This window comes from Emys orbicularis, chromosome 3 (genome assembly GCF_028017835.1).
Source record: "Emys orbicularis isolate rEmyOrb1 chromosome 3, rEmyOrb1.hap1, whole genome shotgun sequence".
Lineage (NCBI taxonomy): Eukaryota > Metazoa > Chordata > Testudines > Emydidae > Emys > Emys orbicularis.
The window spans coordinates 157,959,450-157,978,061 of NC_088685.1; the positions used below are offsets into that span (position 1 = coordinate 157,959,450).

General features: G+C 47.7%; 1 protein-coding gene across 1 annotated transcript in view; it reads right to left on the reverse strand.

Moving 5' to 3' along the window:
• ALK (ALK receptor tyrosine kinase) overlaps positions 1–18,612 on the reverse strand; it is a 557,631-nt gene that overhangs the window by 118,524 nt on the left and 420,495 nt on the right. The window contains exons 7-8 of the mRNA XM_065401476.1: positions 11,929–12,060; positions 8,529–8,629 (exon numbers count right to left, since the gene is read on the reverse strand). Of these exons, the coding sequence (XP_065257548.1) occupies positions 8,529–8,629; positions 11,929–12,060 (233 nt within the window). The remainder of the gene's footprint in view (positions 1–8,528; positions 8,630–11,928; positions 12,061–18,612) is intronic.

The window sequence follows — 18,612 nt, forward strand, 5'->3', positions numbered from 1 at the left end:
GATCAGAGGGCACCCATCTTGTCCTTTGGAAATCCCAGAGATACTGGAGATCACCAATGAAACAGGGAACCAGGCAGAGATGGAAGCAACAAAAGGAAAAGGAAGAGTGTATTCACCACTTCCAGGTATTTAAAAATAACACCTAAAAATCAGAAAGGACTTGGGCAATGTTCTGCAGAATTAAACACATTAAAGGAAAGCCAGCAGTGCTGGAGACATCTCCATGTAGCATTTTTCACACTCAAATATTCGGAGTCAGTGTTATTAACACATGTCCTAGCTTATTTAAAACTCCAGGAGCAAGGGAGAAAGAGAGAAATGCACTATTGGTGCTTCCAATACAGCTGCTCTGGCAAATTCAATAGGACCTCCCATTATTTATTTACATATCAAAGAAACATGTTGAAAATGAATTTAGTGCTGGTGAAAGGAGCTGGATCAATGGCCCTGGAGGATGGAGCCTTCTTTGTATCCATGGAGGAGGGGGAAAATCAGCACAAACTTCTTCACCAATGTGCCACAGTTCTTCTCTGGACAGACCACGTTTGGGTGTAAGAGGGAAGTTCAGACTTTCTAAAATAAGTTTGATTAACTCTGGCACCTAAAATTACCTAATCTTGGCTTCCAGCTTCTACCTCCAGGGGAGGTGCCAAAACAGCCTCAGAAAAGGGTTCTCACTACTTTACAGACATGACCACAAGTATGAAGCATATTGTGGGAATCTGTTCTCACTGTCCCCCAGCATAATTTTGCTACTTCAAAGGTTTGGCTCAAAATCAAATGAACAACTAAACTAGTGGGTGCTTATCTGAAGAGAATGGCCCCACTTAGTCAGCCTCAGCTTCCTGTAAGAGAAAGTCAGGTCTCTTTATGGGACTGGAATAAGTTTTTCGTACTGCACAGTACTATAGGGCTTGGCTACACTTACAAGTTAAAGCGCATTAAAGCAGCCCAGTGCGCTCTAACTCACAACGCGTCCACATTGGCAAGGCACGTAGAGCGCTCTGACTCCGCGGCTAGAGTGCTCCTGGTACTCCACCTCAGCGAGTGGAATAACATGTGATGCGCCCCCGCTGGAGCGCCGCGGCGCCAGTGTGGACGCCCTGGTCTGTTAATGTGCTCTGATCAGCCTCCAGAAGTGTCCCACAATGTCTGTTCTAGCCACTCTGGTCATCACTTTGAACTCTACTGCCCTGCCCTCAGGTGACCAACTGCTAGACCCGCCCCTTAAATTCTCTGGGAATTTTGAAAATCCCCTTCCTGTTTGCTTAGCCAGGCATGGAGTGCTCTCACCGAATTTTTCCAGGTGACCATGCCTCCACGCAGCAGGCGATCCCCAGTATGGAGCAGTGGCGAGTTGCTGGACCTCATCAGTGTTTGGGAGGAGGAAGCTGTCCAGTCCCAGCTGCGCTCCAGCCATAGAAATTACAATACTTTCAGGCAGATATCAAGGGACATGATGGAAAGGGACCATGATCGAGATGCACTGCAGTGCAGGGTTAAAGTGAAGGAGCTGCGGAATGCCTATCGCAAAGCCCGCGAGGCAAACAGCCGCTCTGGTGTTGCCCCCGCGACCTGCCATTTCTACAAAGATGCGATACTTGGGGGTGACCCCACCTCCACTCCGAGTACCACCATGGACACTTCAGAGCCCAGTTCAACAAGGCAGGAGGAGGAGGAGGAAAACGGGAGTGAGGGTGCTGAGGAGAACGAAGACACCCTGGAATCCCTAGATGCATGCAGCCCAGAAGCTGTTTTCAAGCCAGGAGGAAGGTAGCCAGTTACGGCGGCCAGTGCTTGGAGAAGGACAAACACCAGAGGAGGTTCCCGGTAAGCGGCTTTTATTTCGGGAAGGAAGTTATTCGGTGCGCGCTCTTGGGGCAAGGAGGGTTAGGGCTGCATGCATGCCTAGATGCGGAATAGGGCGTTGATGTGCTCTCTCACATCGCGGTAATCGGCCTCAGTGATCTCTTCAAAGGTCTCATTCAGAACTTGGGCAATGCGCTTGCGCAGGTTTCTTGGGAGAGCTACTGTGGTCCTTGTCCCAGTCAGGCTAACATGTCCGCGCCTAAACCTCCCTTGCTGCAATTTAAGCCCATTGCTGCTTGTCCTATCCTCAGAGGTTAAGAAGAACATTTTTCTCCCTCCTTGTAACAACTTTTTATGTACTTGAAAACTGTTATGTCCCCTCTCAGTCTTCTCTTTTCCAGACTAAACAAACCCAATTTTTTCAATCTTCCCTCATAGGTCATGTTTTCTAGACCTTTATTCATTTTTGTTGCTCTTCTCTGGACTTTCTCCAATTTGTCCACATCTTCCCTGAAATGTGGCGCCCAGAACTGGACACAATACTCCAGTTGAGGCCTAATCAGCACGGAGTAGAGCGGAAGAATTACTTCTTGTGTCTTGCTTACAATACTCCTGTTAATACAACCCAGAATGATGTTTGTTTTTGTTGCAACAGTGTTACATTGTTGACCCATATTTAGCTTGTGGTCCACTATGACCCCCAGATCCCTTTCCACAGTACTCCCTCCTTGGCAGTCATTTCCCATTTTCTATGTGTGCAACAGATTGTTTCTTCTTAAGTGGAATATTTTGCATTTGTCCATATTGAATTTCATCCTATTTAGTTCAGTCCATTTCTCCAGTTTGTCCAGATCATTTTGAAGTATAATCCTATCCTCCAAGGCACTTGCAATCCCTCCCAGCTTGGTGCCATCTGCAAACTTTATAAGTGTACTCTCTATGCCATTAGCTAAATCATTGATGAAGATATTGAACAGAACTGGACCCAGAACTGATCCCTGGGGGACCCCACTCATTATGCCCTTCCAGCATGACTGTGAAACACTGATATCTACTCTCTGGAAACTGTTTTCCAGTCAGTTATGCACCCACCTTATAGTAGCTCCATCTAGGTTTCATTTCCCTAGTTTGTTTATGAGGTCATGTGAGACCATATCAAAAGCTTTACTAAAGTCAAGATGTACCACATCTAGCACTTCCCCCCATCCACAAGGCTTGTTACCCTGTCAAAGAAAGCTATCAGGTTGGTTTGACACAATTTGTTCTTGACAAATCCATGCTGACTGTTACTTATCACCTTATTATCTTCTAGATGTTTGCAAATTGATTGCATTATTATTTGTTCCATTATCTTTCCGGGTACGGAAGTTAAGCTGACTGGTCTGTAATTCCCCGGGTTGTCCTTATTTCCTTTTTTATAGATTGGCACTATATTTGCCCTTTTCAAGTCTTCTGGAATCTCCCACTCTTCCATGACTTTTCAAAGATAATCGCTAATGGCTCAGATATCTCCTCAGTCAGCTCCTTGAGTATTTTAGGATGCATTTCATCAGGCCCTGGTGACTTGAAGACATTTAACTCTTTTTTGAGTTTCAGATCATTGAAGATCTCCTGGTTGAGCCACGGTGGTCTCTTGCCATACTTCCTATCTTTCCCACACAGTGGGATAGTTTGCTCTTGTGCCCTTAATAATGTCTCTCTGAAAAACTGCCAACTGTATTCAATTGTTTTTCCCCTTAGACTTGTTTCCCATGGGGTCTTACCTACCAACTCCCTGAGTTTGCTAAAGTCTGCCTTCTTGAAATCCATTGTCTTTATTTTGCTGTTCTCCCTCCTACCATTCTTTAAAATCATGAACTCTACCATTACATGATCACTTTCACCCAAGCTGCCTTCTACTTTCAAAATTTCAAAACCAGTTCCTCCCTGTTTGTCAAAATCAAATCTAGAACAATCTCTCCCCAGTAGCTTTCTCCACCTTCTGAAATAAAAAAATGTCTCCAATACATTCCAAGAACTTGTTGAATAATCTGTGCCCTGTTGTGTTATTTTCCCAACAGATGTCTTGTTAGTTGAAGTCCCCCATTTACCACCAAGTCCTGTGCTTTGGATGATTTTGTTTGTTGCTTTAAAAAAGACTCATCCCCTTATCCACCTCTTCTTCCTGGTTAGGTGTCTGTAGTAGACCCCTACTATGACATCATCCTTGTTTTTTACCCCTTTTATCCTTACCCAGAGACTTTCAACAAGTCTGTCTCCTATTTCCATCTCAACCTCAGTCCAAGTGTATACATTTTTAATATGTAAGGCAATACCAACCTCTCCAGCGCATCATCAGAGATCTACAACCTATCCTGAAAGATGATCCTTTACTCTCACAGATCTTGGGAGACAGACCTGTCCTCGCTTACAGACAACCCCCCAACCTAAAGCAAATACTCACCAGCAACCACACATCACTGAACAAAAACACTGACCCAGGAACCTATCCTTGTAACAAAGCCCGATGCCAACTCTGTCCACATATCTATTCAAGTGACACCATCATAGGGCCTAATCACATCAGCCATACCATCGGTGGCTCGTTCACCTGCACATCTACCAATGTGATATATGCCATCATGTGCCAGCAATGCCCCTCTGCCATGTACATTGGCCAAACCGGACAGTCTCTACGCAAAAGAATTAATGGACACAAATCTGACATCAGGAATCATAATACTCAAAAACCAGTGGGAGAACACTTTAACCTATCTGGCCATTCTTTGACAGACCTGCGGGTGGCTATCTTAAAACAGAAAAACTTCAAAAACAGACTCCAACGAGAGACTGCTGAGCTGGAATTGATATGCAAACTAGACACAATCAACTCAGGGCTAAATAGGGATTGGGAGTGGCTGAGCCATTACAAACATTGAATCTATCTCCCCTTGTAAGTATTTTCACACTTGCTTCTTATCAAACTGTCTGTACTGAGCCATCTTGATTATCACTTCAAAAGATTTTTTTCTCTTACTTAATTGGCCTCTCAGAGTTGGTAAGACAACTCCCACCTGTTCATGCTCTCTGTATGTGTGTGTATATATATCTCCTCAATATATGGTTCACTCTATATGCATCCGAAGAAGTGGGTTGTAGCCCACGAAAGCTTATGCTCTAATAAATTTGTTAGTCTCTAAGGTGCCACTAGTACTCCTGTTATTTTTGCGGATACAGACTAACACGGCTGCTACTCTGATACCTCCTCCCTGTTTTCCCTGCCTGTCCTTCCTGAGCAAGCTGTACCCTTCTATACCAATACTACTTGTTGTCTTTCACCTAAGATCTCAAAGCATTTTACAAATATTAGTTCTGACACCAGCCCACCTAGCCTCTGAGTACATTAATCGGAAGGGGTATTTCTCTATGGTTCTCCAGGCGCTTGTGGATCACCGTGGGCATTTCACAGACATTAACGCAGGCTGGTCAGGAAAGGTGCATGACGCACGCATCTTTCGGATCCACAAGCGCCTGGAGAACCATAGAAAAATACCCCTTCCGATTAATGTACTTGGAGGCTAGGTGGGCTCATGTCAGAATTGGAATATGCATCCCATCTATCGCCCTCCACAGTTAGGGAAACCTATTTGTGCAAAGCCAGCCACAATGTCATGCATGTTACCCAGAGTCACGGTTCTTCTGAGCAGGATGCGATTAAAGGCCCTGCAAACTTGCATCAACACGATTCCAGCGGTCAACTTTCCCACTCCAAACTGGTTAGTGACTGATCGGTAGCTGTTTGGAGTTGCCAGCTTCCAGCTTGCAATAGCCACCCACTTCTCCACTGGCAGGGCAGCTCTCAATCTCGTGTCCTTGCGCCACAGGGTGGGGGCGAGCTCCTCACACAGTCCCATGAAAGTGGCTTTTCTCATCCAAAAGTTCTGCAGCCACTGCTCGTCATCCCAGACTTGCAGGACAATGTGATCCCACCATTCAGTGCTTGTTTCCCGAGCCCAAAAGTGGCGTTCCATGGTGGTGAGCATGTCCGTGAATGCCACAAGCAATCTCATGTCATATGCGTTACTCGAGTCGATATCATCGTCGGAGTCCTCACTGTCAGTTTGGATGTTAAGGAGTAACTCGACTGCCAAACGTGACATGCTGGCGAGACTCGTCAGCATATTCTTCCGCAGTTCGGGCTCCATTCCCACAGACCGAAAAGGGAAGACAGAGCGCGCAGCACAAAAAACGTTGAAAGATGGCACCAATGTGGACGGATGCAGAGGGATTGCTGGGATGCGAAGCGATGCATCACAGGGCGTTGGGACAGGACCCAGAATGCCCCCCACCTCCTTCCCACAAGCCACAGCGCCAGAATGGGAAGAGGTGCTCTATGGGATAGCTGCCCATAATGCACCGCTCCCAATGCCGCAAATGTGGCTACGCCAGTGCGCTTGCAGCTGTCAGTGTGGACAGACTGCAGCGCTTTCCCTATGGTGCTCTGTGAAGGCTGGTTTAACTCAAAGCGCTCTACATCTGCAAGTGTAGCCATGCCCATAGAGTGAGCACAGTAGAGGGAGAGCAAGCAGGACTCTGAGCTGCACTGGCAATGGGAAAGTGAGCAAGAGTCTGGGCTGCACTGCCTGTGGGAGCAAGCAAGACTCCATGGGAGTTTTCTGGGATCTATTGTCCCTCATGTATCATGAATAAATTTGTCAGTGAAATTCTGGTTGCCAAAGAACCCAGCCTGGTTGTGACATGCCAGGTTGAACGATCAGCACTGACAGGTAGAACAATTATCTCTACTGCCTGAATTTGAGCCAGCCTCACTGGGAAGTGACTGAGAGGGAATAAATAGGAAATGCATTATGTTATTTTCACAGCCACTTTTCTGACTATAACTCCATTATGAGAAAAATCATTTGTACCTATTGATGAGATAAATAGGAGGGAAGGTCTCCTTCCTCTCCTTATGTTAGGCTGAGAAGTGGCACTAATTTATTCTGATTGTAGAAAGATTGTTCCAGTAAAATAGAATTTGAAGCTCCTAGGGACGTGTTGAGAACAGAGGCTTTTACACTATTTAAAAAGGCAAGAGACAAACCCCCCCACCAAACTCCTTCACTCTTTATTACCAACAGCTGCAATGCTGCATGTGTCCGGATGCCTTGTAAGTTCCAGGGGAGTAATGGAGGTGGGACAGCATGTGAGCAGATAAAATAGATGGTAGCTTCCTCTCAGCAGCAAGTTTAATTATTTGCACTATCGTAGGCTCAAGAAAAAAAATTATACATATTGGGAAATGATTCGCCCAGCTTCCTGCAGCAGGCAGGTTACGAAAAATATTCACTCTTGCTGGTTCATGACAAAATGAGGTCTTTAAATATTCAGATCCCGCGCATGCCTTTGGAATGGGGGAAGAAAAGGCAGAAGGAGTCTCCTACAAAAGCAAGAGTGCGAGAGCTTGCAGGGAACAAAGTAGCATTCATTTCTCTGCATGAAGTAAGATGCCTTCAAGAAGTGAACCAAATCAAACATTAAACCAAAGAAAACCCCTTCCTCTAAAGTACCCCTTCTAAAATGTCCCAGAACATCCCATCTTCTTCCTTCCTGTATAGGGACTGGAGCACACCACCTTACACAGTACTTAGTACATTGTCAGTGCTTAACAAATACAGAATGATCTATATTTTCAAACATGGCAAGTGATTTTGGGTGTCCCAGATTTTTGGGTGACCAGCCTGAGATACTTTAAAGGAGCCTGATTTTCCAAAAGTAGAGTGCCAAACCCTCGGAAAATCAGAACCTTTTGTGGTGTCTCACTGTGCATGGCACCCAAAATCACCAACTACTGTTAAAGGTGTAGAACAATAAATAAATACCACTACTGCTATCATGCACTATATGGGTGCAGACCACGGGTCATGTGATGTGTCCAAACGACACACATCCCTTGGACGTGTCATCTAAATCACAATTTGAGGTTACACACGAGTCACTCAGCAATGCTAGTTACTCCTGCGTGACCAAATCCTGCAGTTCTCAGTCACTCCTGGCTCATGGAAGTTTCCCACCAAAGTCAATGCTACTTTCACCTGAGTGAGGGCTCAGCTCTGAAGTGCTGAGCAACCTCAACTTCTGTTAACTTCAGCACTTACAAGAACAGGGCCTAAGCAAGGAGTGGTGGGATTTGGGTGGGGCATGATAAAGCCCCGGTGGCCTGAATACTGGATGGTGATTAGGAAAGTGCATGCTGCACCATCTGAACAGATTAGGAGCCAGTCCTGAACACACTCCTAATGCATATGCATCACTACAGCTGCCTCTGATTTCTGAAGGCAGAATGTCTTTGGGTAGTGCTGTTGGCACAGTGCACTTCTCTATCCCCTTCTCGTTTTTACTTTGGTCACTAAAGCCACAAGATAGCCCTTCATCTCTGTATTAACAAAGCACTGGCTGATCAATGCATTAATGTAAATACATTATACTAGGTTACATCCACAATGTAAACTAGTCAAGCTTCATTTTTCATAGAGTCCAGTTTGTGGGTGCTTTAAGAGAGCATCCGGATCTCACGCCTGGGTACTCAACGCTGCACATAGCTGCACAAAATGGGCACTTGCATGTCTGTGTGCCAATCTGAGCCTCCAAATGGGAGATTTGGATGACCTGCCAGTAGTGATGTTTGAAAACCAAGTTTGAAAAGCATTGTGGGAGAAAGAAGAGACTTTAGGACTTGCCTCACAGGGAGAATTCCTAATTGGAGCTGGAAACACAGCGCTGGTCACGATGGTTGTTTCTGCCACTGGGACCTTACTGGTGTTCAGCAAGAGGGCAGAGCCTAGATAAAAAACAAAAGAGAAGAGCAGACATGCTGTTGCCACTAACCTCTGGATGCAAGGTTTGTAAAAGGCTCATCAGAACATTCCTGTAAGAACCTTACCTAGTCTGGTTCCGATTGTGTTAACTGGTCTCTGTTTCAGGGGGATAACATATGACAAAAGGCATTTTTCAATTTAGTTTGGATGCAGTCAATACAGCTTCACATACTCTAGGGCCCTATTCGGGAAACATATTTAAGTGATCTGGCTATCTTCTTCACACACATTATTTTTCTGCTTATGCGTAATTTAGGATTCATTTTCTTTGCTGGATCCACAACAAAATGCATTTGTTAAAAAATTTAATTTTAAGTGACTCTTCGTGCTGTTGAAAAATACCAGATTAATAGCAATGCAGTTGGAGCTCTGTCTGTTCCTTTAGGCTAAAGGTCACTCATCATAACAAGGACTGCAGGAGGAACTGGAAACACAGATATTTTCTTGCAGAGGGCATAGTGAGTAGAGGAAAATGCAAAGGGAAATTCTTTGCTCTCTCCGCACAGAGCCAGAGAGGGCTGAGGCTGTGGGAATGATCAGTGGGTCCAAAATGCTGACAATACAGCGGTTGCAAACTTCCACATAAGCTTTGCTCCCCCTGCCTTGGGGCTGCAGTACCTGCGAAAGAGGGGAGATTAGGTTGCACTGAACCCTGCCTGCATGGTGTGGGCCCGGCCCCAAACATATTTGTGGGCCCCCATGGGGGCAAAGGAGCATGGTGTGGGGAGGTCGGTCCCCAGAGCAAGGGGCCAGCCAGGGGCATTGGGGCATAGCATGGTGGGGCCGGTCCCGCTCCACCCAGCCCAGTGCAAGGGCACTGTATACAAACCGGCAGTTGCCAGATGCACACTGGCCCAGCCAGCCCTGTGCTGCCAGCATGCCCCTTCCCCTCGGGGGTGGGCCCATGTTGCACCACACTTCCCCCCAACTCCCTATGCCCAGCGTCCCCCAGAGCTGCTATGCCCAGCAGCCCCCCCGCACAGACCCTCCACCACAAATGCACAGCAGCCTGCACACCACCCCTGCCCAGCACCCCCCAACAGCCGCACCACTACTGCCCAATGCACTTCTCCACAGCCCACCACCACAACTACACAGAACCCCACTCAGACCCCCCCACTGCCCAGCATCCCAACATACAGACCTCCCCCACCGCCCCGCAAGACACCCCCCACTGGCCAGCAGCCCCACACACAGCCGCACCACTACTGCCCAATGCACTTCTCCACAGCCCACCACCACAACTACACAGCACCCCACTCTAGGGTGACCAGATGTCCCGATTTTATAGGGACAGTCCCGATATTTGGGGCTTTTTTTTATGGGCTCCTATTGCCCCCCACCCCCTATCCTGATTTTTCACACTTGCTATCTGGTCACCCTACCCCACTCAGACCCCCAGCATCCCAATACACAGACCTCTCCCACCCACCCCCAACAGACCTCCCACTGGCCAGCAGCCCCCCTCTCCCCCACCTCCGGAGACCTACTCCCTCACACCCTGCCCCCTGGCCACACTCACCGGCTCTGCTGGAAGGTGATGGCGTCTGCCAGGCTGAGCTGGCAGCATGGCCGGAGCCAGTCCAGTGCCAGGGCGGGGAATCACTCTGGCCTCTTGGGAGTGGCACAATTAGCCAGGTCAGGGTCTGCCCCCGCCCTGGCCGGACTCCCTCAGGATCCACTTGCCTGGAGATAGGATGACTATACATCCCCTTTTGGCTGGGACAGTTCCCTTTTTAAGCTCTGTCCCAGCCATCCTGACTTTTTTTTTGACAAAAACGGGCATTTATCCCATTTGCTCTTGCCAACTGATCACTTGGCAAGAGCAAACGAACAAATGCCCAGTTTACCAAAAAAGTCCGGTGTACCCCCCTAGCGGGGCATGGAGGAACATGTTGGCAGGGGGGGGTGGCGACGCGAGGTGTCAGGCAGCAGGGCTTGGGGAGTCAGCCCCAGGTAGAATGGAGCTGGGGGGGGGGGTTAGGGGCCAGTCCCAGCCCCTGCCCAGCCCCTGGTAGTGATGTGGGGAGGGTGTCAGCCCCAGCTCCTGGCAGTGGTGCAGGGAGCTGGGGTGGGGTCAGCTCCAGTCCTAGCAGCGGCATGCGGAGCTCGGGGCGGGGAGAAGGGAACAGGGAGGGGGGGCAGCCCCTGTCCGCAGCACGGGGAGCTCGGGGAGGGAAGAAGGGGTCGGGGAGACAGCCCCTGTCCGCAGCACGGGGAGCTCTGGGAGGGGAGAAGGGGTCGGGGAGAGGGGGGACAGCCCCTGGCCACAGCACGGGGAGCTCGGGGAGGAGGGGTCAGCCCCTGGCAGCGTGGAGCTGGGGTGGGGCCAGCAGCCCCAGCCAGGCGGCACGGGGCTCCAGCTCTCTCAGCCCCAGCTGCAGCCAGAGGGCAGAGACGAGCCCGCGACTGGCCTATGATCCAACAGGAGAGAGCAGAACGGTGGGCAGGGGGCAGAGGCAGGGGTGGAGAAGAGCTGGCGGGGCCTTGGAGTGCAGCCCAAGCAGAGCGGGCCAGGTCAGGCCGGGGCCCCTTTGGAGCCTGGGCCCGGCGCCATGGCGCCATTGTAAATCCTGTACTGTTTTATTTAACTCTGAACAGTGTTTTTGGGATAGTGTGTAAGGCAGATGCGACTCTGTATAATTACTGTTTTCCTTTAGTGGCTGTGCATATAAGCAATAAATGTCTCCTTTGATTTATACTATTGTATGAGGGAAAATGTTCATGGAGGCAGGTAGTTTTGTATGCCACATTTCAGCCTGGTGATAGTTCAATGCCCAGGATATAAACCACTGAATACTGTGGGTTTATGAGAGCAAAGTTGAAATTGTGGGGGGAGTGCAGGGAAGCAGAGACAGGATTAAGAGAAAGTAAATAAGGAATTGTGGAAGGGTGAAGGATCTGGCTGGCTTGGCAGGGTAGAGGCAGGAGGATGCGAAGAGGATAAAAAGTAACAAGGACATATCTGAAGTAAAGCACAGAAGCCTGGGACACCAATCTCTAGTGACAAGACAGACAGGACAATGACAGCCCCAATGGTCTCATGCTCAGAGTGTTTAAGGTGGAAAGATAGGTTTTGTTTCACTGAAAGCTGAATATAAAGGACTTATGAAAACAAGGTAAGTGCAAATCCTGTGTTCTGCACTGAAAAAACCTCCCCCTCTGCCTTTAGCATCCCCCCCCCCCCCGCCCGCCCGCCGGTCTGCCGGCCCGCTTTGTTACCTGCCATTCATTCCCTGTATCTACTGGTATTCCCTCATACCTTCCAGTGAAGGGAAGTGGCTGTACTCCAGGTTTCCGATCTGCCATGGAGAAGTGAGAGAGGCGGGAGAGCCCTGAGTCCAGCTGCAGTCCCCTTCTTCAAATGAACAGTAAAAGCCAGGGGGGAGCTTTTCTGCAAGAGGGAGAGTCCAAAAAACACAGAAGAGCTGATGAATGGATTCCTGGGCACAGGCAGAAGGAAAGCAACGAATGTTCTCCCAGAGTTATTTTGGAGCAGACTGACTCTTCCCATCTTCACATGGCCATTTGCTGTTACCCATCATGCCATGGATGACAAAGTGAGGGGGGGAAAAAAGGTAACAACACTTCAAGGTGTGACTGTTGGCTGAAAGAGAGGGGCAAATCCCTGCATATGTGACATTGGGGGGTTTCCTATTTACTTGGTCTCTGCGGCTTCTAGGAACTAATTTACTCAAGATTACAAATCAAGAGATGATTTTCCTAACTTCTGGCCCCCACAACTCCACCTGGGCAGGGAAAATCCTCATCAGTAAAGCACTCTTACCAACGCGCCCCCTCCTCCCCTTAACTGAGGTCAGTGCAGTCCAGTGGCTCAGGCGCAGGCAAGTCATTGCACTCCTTAGGTCAATGCAGTGTCAGTGTAGACACTGCCTTGCTTAAGTCAACTGTTATTGGCTTTCTGGAGCTGTCCACAATGCCCCACATTGATAGTACAATTGGTACAAGCACCCCTGGTGAGGACAGACAGTCCCTTAGCCCATGCCTTGTGAGTCTGAGTCAGTTGGCACTGGCCAGCCATGGGGTCTAATTGCAGGGTATTCAAGATGTTATAACACCCACACACACAGGCGAGTAAAGCAGAGTAATAACCCCTTTTAGCAGGAGTAAGAGTGAATAGCAACTACACTTCAAAACAGCACTGGGGTTACACAGGGTGGTTTGATTAACAGCACAGCATGACTGGATTAGTTGAGTGATTGAATTAGCTGCTGACAGACAAGTTGTTATAACTCAAGCTGTTGCATCTCCACTACCGTTACTTCAGTCCAGACCCTGGATAGGCCAGCTAGCTCAATCTTAAAGCACCACTTTGTGTAGCCAATTAGTTCATTTTATCATCCATTATCATTGCAAAGCTTTGAGATCTGGGACCTCTGTCTTGGGTTCTTCCTTTACCGCTTCCACTGGGACCGTTAGGTCTGAAACTACACGTTGAGATTTTTGTATGTGGAGACGAATTAGGGGTAATACTCAAGTTACAACTCCAGCTAATTGTGCTGGGAAGACACACCCACAGACACTGAATGCGGAGCAAGGAGTCACAGGGAAGTGATTTGCTAAAGGTCACTGGCAGTGCCATTAACTCTTGCAAGAGAAACACAGGATCCTGAATACGTATCTTGGCAAGAAAGTGAAGGAAGGATGGATTCTCCATTATGTTGTTTGAAAATGTGATTTCAATATAGCTCACATAATCCTGCTAGTGATTGGGGAGCTGTGAAGGGCAATTTAAAAAACAAAAGTGACAGCCATGAAACCGAAACTGCCTATCTTCTCATGTGTATTTATTTAAAGGGGCCTATCTCATGTATGGCCCTCATCACTGCAGTATCTGAGCTCCACAAGATTTAATAAAATCCTTCACTTCTTCATTTGCAGGAGTAGTTTAAAAGACCGTTTCCTCACTCCACTCCCAAAGTTTTCTGTTTATTCAAGAAGTATCATCTTGTCAACAACTGTACAAGAGGCCTATCATTCAAGATGCTGAGCACTGTCAATGCCCATTCACTCCATCAGGATCACAGGACACTCAGCTCCTCACAGGATTAGGCCCTAAACTTCTCTGCTCTCCCAAAGTGCCTCACTGCTGACCTAGATAGGTTAAAAGGGTAGCTCAGAGTCCATGACCTATTCAGTTCTTGGTCTCTCTTCAGGAGGCCAGTTAGTCACTGCTGTGATGATTGTGTCTGCGATGTGAACATCTGATTTTTTAGGTAGGAACTGGACTGAGAATCACCAACTCATTCCACTTAGGCCACCAACAGTCATCACATGTCTATGGCTTTCAAGAGGGACTGCTGGGGCTAGCTTTGAACCTGTGACCTACAGTGGAAGTGAAAAAATCTCCTTATCCCATAGCCATCTAATCTACCATAAACCAAACCTTTAAAAGCACATTTAAGTTTTTGCCTTTTAAAGTCTCCAAATTTGTGCAGCCTTCCCTACACTCTCTAGGCTAAGACGACAGAACCTTCACTGTGTTTTACCGATCTATAGAACTTGATTATTTCATCATCTCAGCCTCAGGCTGGGATCTGAATAAAATGACAGAACCAGGTGTGCCCTGAATTCCTATTTTAACAACTCAGTGTGGTGTCTGGTTGAATGCATTTTCCTGTCTGGGATGCTGTAAACAAGCCCAAGCAGTGGGGGAGACATCTAAGCAACAAACTCTGCCTGGAGGCTAGAAAAAGCTGTAGTTCAGCTCATTGTGATGTATAATAGAAATAGAGATGTATAATAAAAGCTATTACTATCACAGTACATCTCTTTCCTCCTCCTCAAATATGTCATTATGAATTGCTGAATGTCCTGCACTCTAGATGTGCTACATTCTCAACTACTATTGTTTAATGCTTCATATATGTAGAAAAGCAATGGAACCCATTTATTGCAATTCCATGGAAAGCTTTCAGGATAGAGCCACTCTAAATACGTTACCACACAGCAGGCTCTCATTAGCATTACCCGGATTAGTGAGGGCTCTGTGCACTGCACAGAGGAGAAAAAAACATTTCTGGACTGAAAAGGCAATATCCACATACACAGTGCACATTTCTGAACTTCTTAGCTAGGCAAAACTCACATTGACTTCAGTGAGAGTTCTGCCTGATTAAGGAGAGCAGGAGTTTTATGCGGGTTGGTGAAACCTATTGTGTTTGATAGTATTAGAGACAGGTAAACATCAAAAGGTTCAAACCTCAGTGGGTATGTCTACACTGCAACGTAAGCTTGAGCTTAAACTCGGGCGCAAACCTAACCCCCTTTGTTTCTACACTGAAATTGTGCTAACTCAGGGCTTGGTCCCAGTGTCTCAGGACCTGCAGGGTTCAAGCACGAGTCAAGCTAGGACCCAGGGTTCCAGCCCTATTGCTTTGCAGTGTACTCATGCCCTAGGAGTCCACCAGAAATATCCCACAATTTCATGGACTGACTTCCTTAGTTCTCTCTGTGATGGGTTGGATCACAGAAACCCCCTTGGGAACTGCCAACTGATGTGCCAAGACTACTTCTGCCCCGGCTTTCCCTGCCAGCTCGGGACTCCAGCACCCTGTCTTGCTGAGCCAGACATGCCAGTCTGAGCCTAATACAGTAATAAAACTGAATACAGATAAAATCTCACCCTCAGAGATGTTTCAATAAGTTTCTTTTACAGACTGGACGCCTTCCTAGTCTGGGCATAATCCTTTCCCCTGGTACAGCCCTTGTTCCAGCTCAGGTGGGAGCTAGGGGATTTCTCATGATGGCTGCCCACTTTGTTCTGTTCCACCCACTTATATATCTTTTGCATAAGGTGGGAATCCATTGTCCCTCTGGGTTTCCATCCCCTTCTTCTCAATGGAAAAGCACCAGGTTAAAGATGGATTCCAGTTCAGGTGACATGATCACATGTCACTGTAAGACTTCATTACCCACTTGCCTGCACACACATATACAGGAAGACTTACAAGTAAAACAGAGCCATCTACAGACAATTGTTCTGGTTAATGGGAGCCATCAAGATTCCAAACCACCATTAATGGCCCACACTTTGCATAATTACAATAGGCCTCAGAGTTATATTTTATATTTCTAGTTTCAGATACAAGAGTGATACATCTATACAAATAGGATGACCACACTCAGTAGATTATAAGCTTTATAATGATACCTTACACGAGACCTTTTGCATAAAGCGTATTCCAGTTACATTATATTAATACTCATTAGCATATTTCATAAAATTATATAGAGTGCAACGTCACACTCTCTATCCCAACAATCTCCAATCGACAACTGAAAACAGAAGCCACCCCCTTTGGCATGGGCGGGGGGTATCGTAGGCCAGAGGATGCCAAGTCTTCCCAAACAGCTAGGCGTGGCCCCGCCCATGCGCCACCCCGAGGCCCCCTCCTGCGTCCCATTCTTCCCCCATGGCCCCAGCCCAGACTGCTCCTCTTCCCATCTTTGCTAAGATTCTCCCCCGAAGCGGGTGGCGGTTGGGGCTAGGGTGGGCCACCCTGGGGCTGGGGCTGCCCAGTGCTCTGGCTGGACAGCCCGGCCAGGATGGCCTGGGACTCAGGGCAGCTGGGGTGGGGCTCCTCTGGCTGCGAGGGGGGGAGGAGGGCAGGGCCAGGGGCTAGCCTCCCTGCATGAGGGATTCATGCACCACCCATGTCCCTCGGCGTTCAGCTGCAGCTCACCACTGGAGAACCTCCTGGGTTTGCAATGGAGACCGGACTGAACAAGCCTTTTGCAAAGCGTGCTGCTTCATGGTCTTGGGCACACAGCCATATTTTGGTGAATCTCTGGTGCAAGGCCAATAAAACTGTGGCCTTCAGCAAAAGCACCAGGAATGATCATGCGTACCAGCAGATAGCTAAAAAGCTGGCAGCTTTGCAGTTTTTCCAGACTAGTGACCAGTGCAGGGAGCGTATTAAGAAGCTTAAAAGTGAGTACCAGACAACCAGGGACAAGAACCGCACCTCGGGCAACTCACCAACACCATGCCCATTTGATGAGGAGTTTGACCAGGTGCTAGGCACTGTGCCCAACCATGGTTCATGATGACCTGCTCAGTTGGGATGGTGCTGGGCTAGCCCCTGAATCCAGCCAGGAGACTGATGGGAGCCAGCAGCAGGCTCCAGTGAGGAATATGAAGTGACTCTGTTTATGAAACCAGTCCCAGAGGAGGTTGTGGATAAGGATCAAAAGCAAATTCTAGGTCCCTACTTGGAAGAGCTGTGTGATCCCATCCCATCCTGAAGAACACTCTGCTGGTGAGCCTGCAGCAAACCCAGTGGAGACAGAAGCTGCTCCAGAGCCTGGTAACTTTCTGACTCCAATATAGTTTATTATTACAGTAATGGGAGAGATTTCTGCTCTAAGAAGCACTGCAAAAATTATGAGAAGCCCCAGCTACCAGCATGTATCCGCTAAAGGCAGATTATATCATGCCACCTTGGCACCTCCTTCTCCCCCCTCCACCACACAGAGTTCAAAATGGCACCTGGGACTTTGAAACTTTAAAAAACAGCTTTAAAGAGTATTTTCACTGCAGAGTCACAGATGTTTGCTAGGATCATTCATGTTTTCCAGGGTCATTCATGTTTTCCTTGCAGTAGTAAGAGCTTGAAATTGACAGCTTTGTAATCACTCCACAGTCTGTGGAGCAGCCTGGAAACATTGAACTCAGTGTGTGCGTTTGGGAAACAGTTTTCTATTTCCAAATCTAATCCATTTCAGTTAGAGATAGTCCATGCAGTCTGCGGGTCACAAAATCACTTCTCCCAAGTGTGAGTGGGGTGTCTGTTTTTGTCCAGAACTGTGCTAGGTGTGAAGAGGAGGAAAGCTATAAAGATCTGAGTGTTTGCATGCAGTAATAACAGACTAAGCCATGTGGAAGCTAACAGAGCATCCTGCTAATTCCCTCATGGAATGTGACAATTGTGGTTGCTGATAGCTGCAAACTTTTCCTGAAGCCGGAACTCCAGATAGTCAGTCACACTGTAGGGAAGGGCATATTTCCAGGCCCTCCTCTATAGCTGACTAGCCTACTCCACCCACAGCACCACGTTTGAATGCTTCTGCTGTACACACTGCAGGTTTCCCTACCAGCAGCTTGGAATAACATCTCCCTTTGCCAAAAAAGGGCACCCCAAGAACAGTTATGTCTTCCAAAATGTGAAAGGCCAGAAATGATAGAAAAAGCCTTTTGTAGCAAGGACACTATTCTGCCCCCTAGTATGCCAAGTAGTTATGCAATTTGAATAAAACTGAAAAGAGGTTGTAATTTTAAACATAGCACATTGTCTCTGCACTTTTGCAATTGCGCTTAACCAGATGCGTCCAGAGAGAATATGTGGACTGAAGCATCCTCATCACAATATATAGTGATGCAGTTTTGAAATGTAACATTTTATGTCCTTGAGATTCCACAAGAATTAATTCTGTGCTCCTCCATAAAGCTACTTTAGACAATAACCTTTTGTTTCTTGTCCTATTTCAGGCCCCTCAATTTCTACTGCCTGCTGTTCATCAAGAACTCAGTCCCTGGCCCAATATACCTTCCCGGATCATTCCAAAAGGAAGCGTTTCTGTGATGAAGTTATGGTCGGTGTTTCTGAGGGGTCTCAACAGTGGTCCTGTACCAGAAGCAGAGGGATACACTACTGGAATGAGGCTAAGCTGAGAGGCAGGAGGGCAGGCTGAGGCTAGCCGCCTAGGTGGAGGACAGGGGTTCAGAGAGGGAGCAGGTGCTTGTAAACCAGTTTCTGAAACAGGAACCATGGCTAAGGTAGGAGGACAGATCTCAATAGAGACCTATTTCAGCAACTCATCTCCATCATGGCTGCAAGAGCACCAGCTCCTGCTGCCTCCCCAAAAGCATGGCCTGATCCCCCTGTAGCATACCCTCAGGCATGCAGTAGCTTGAACAACTCCA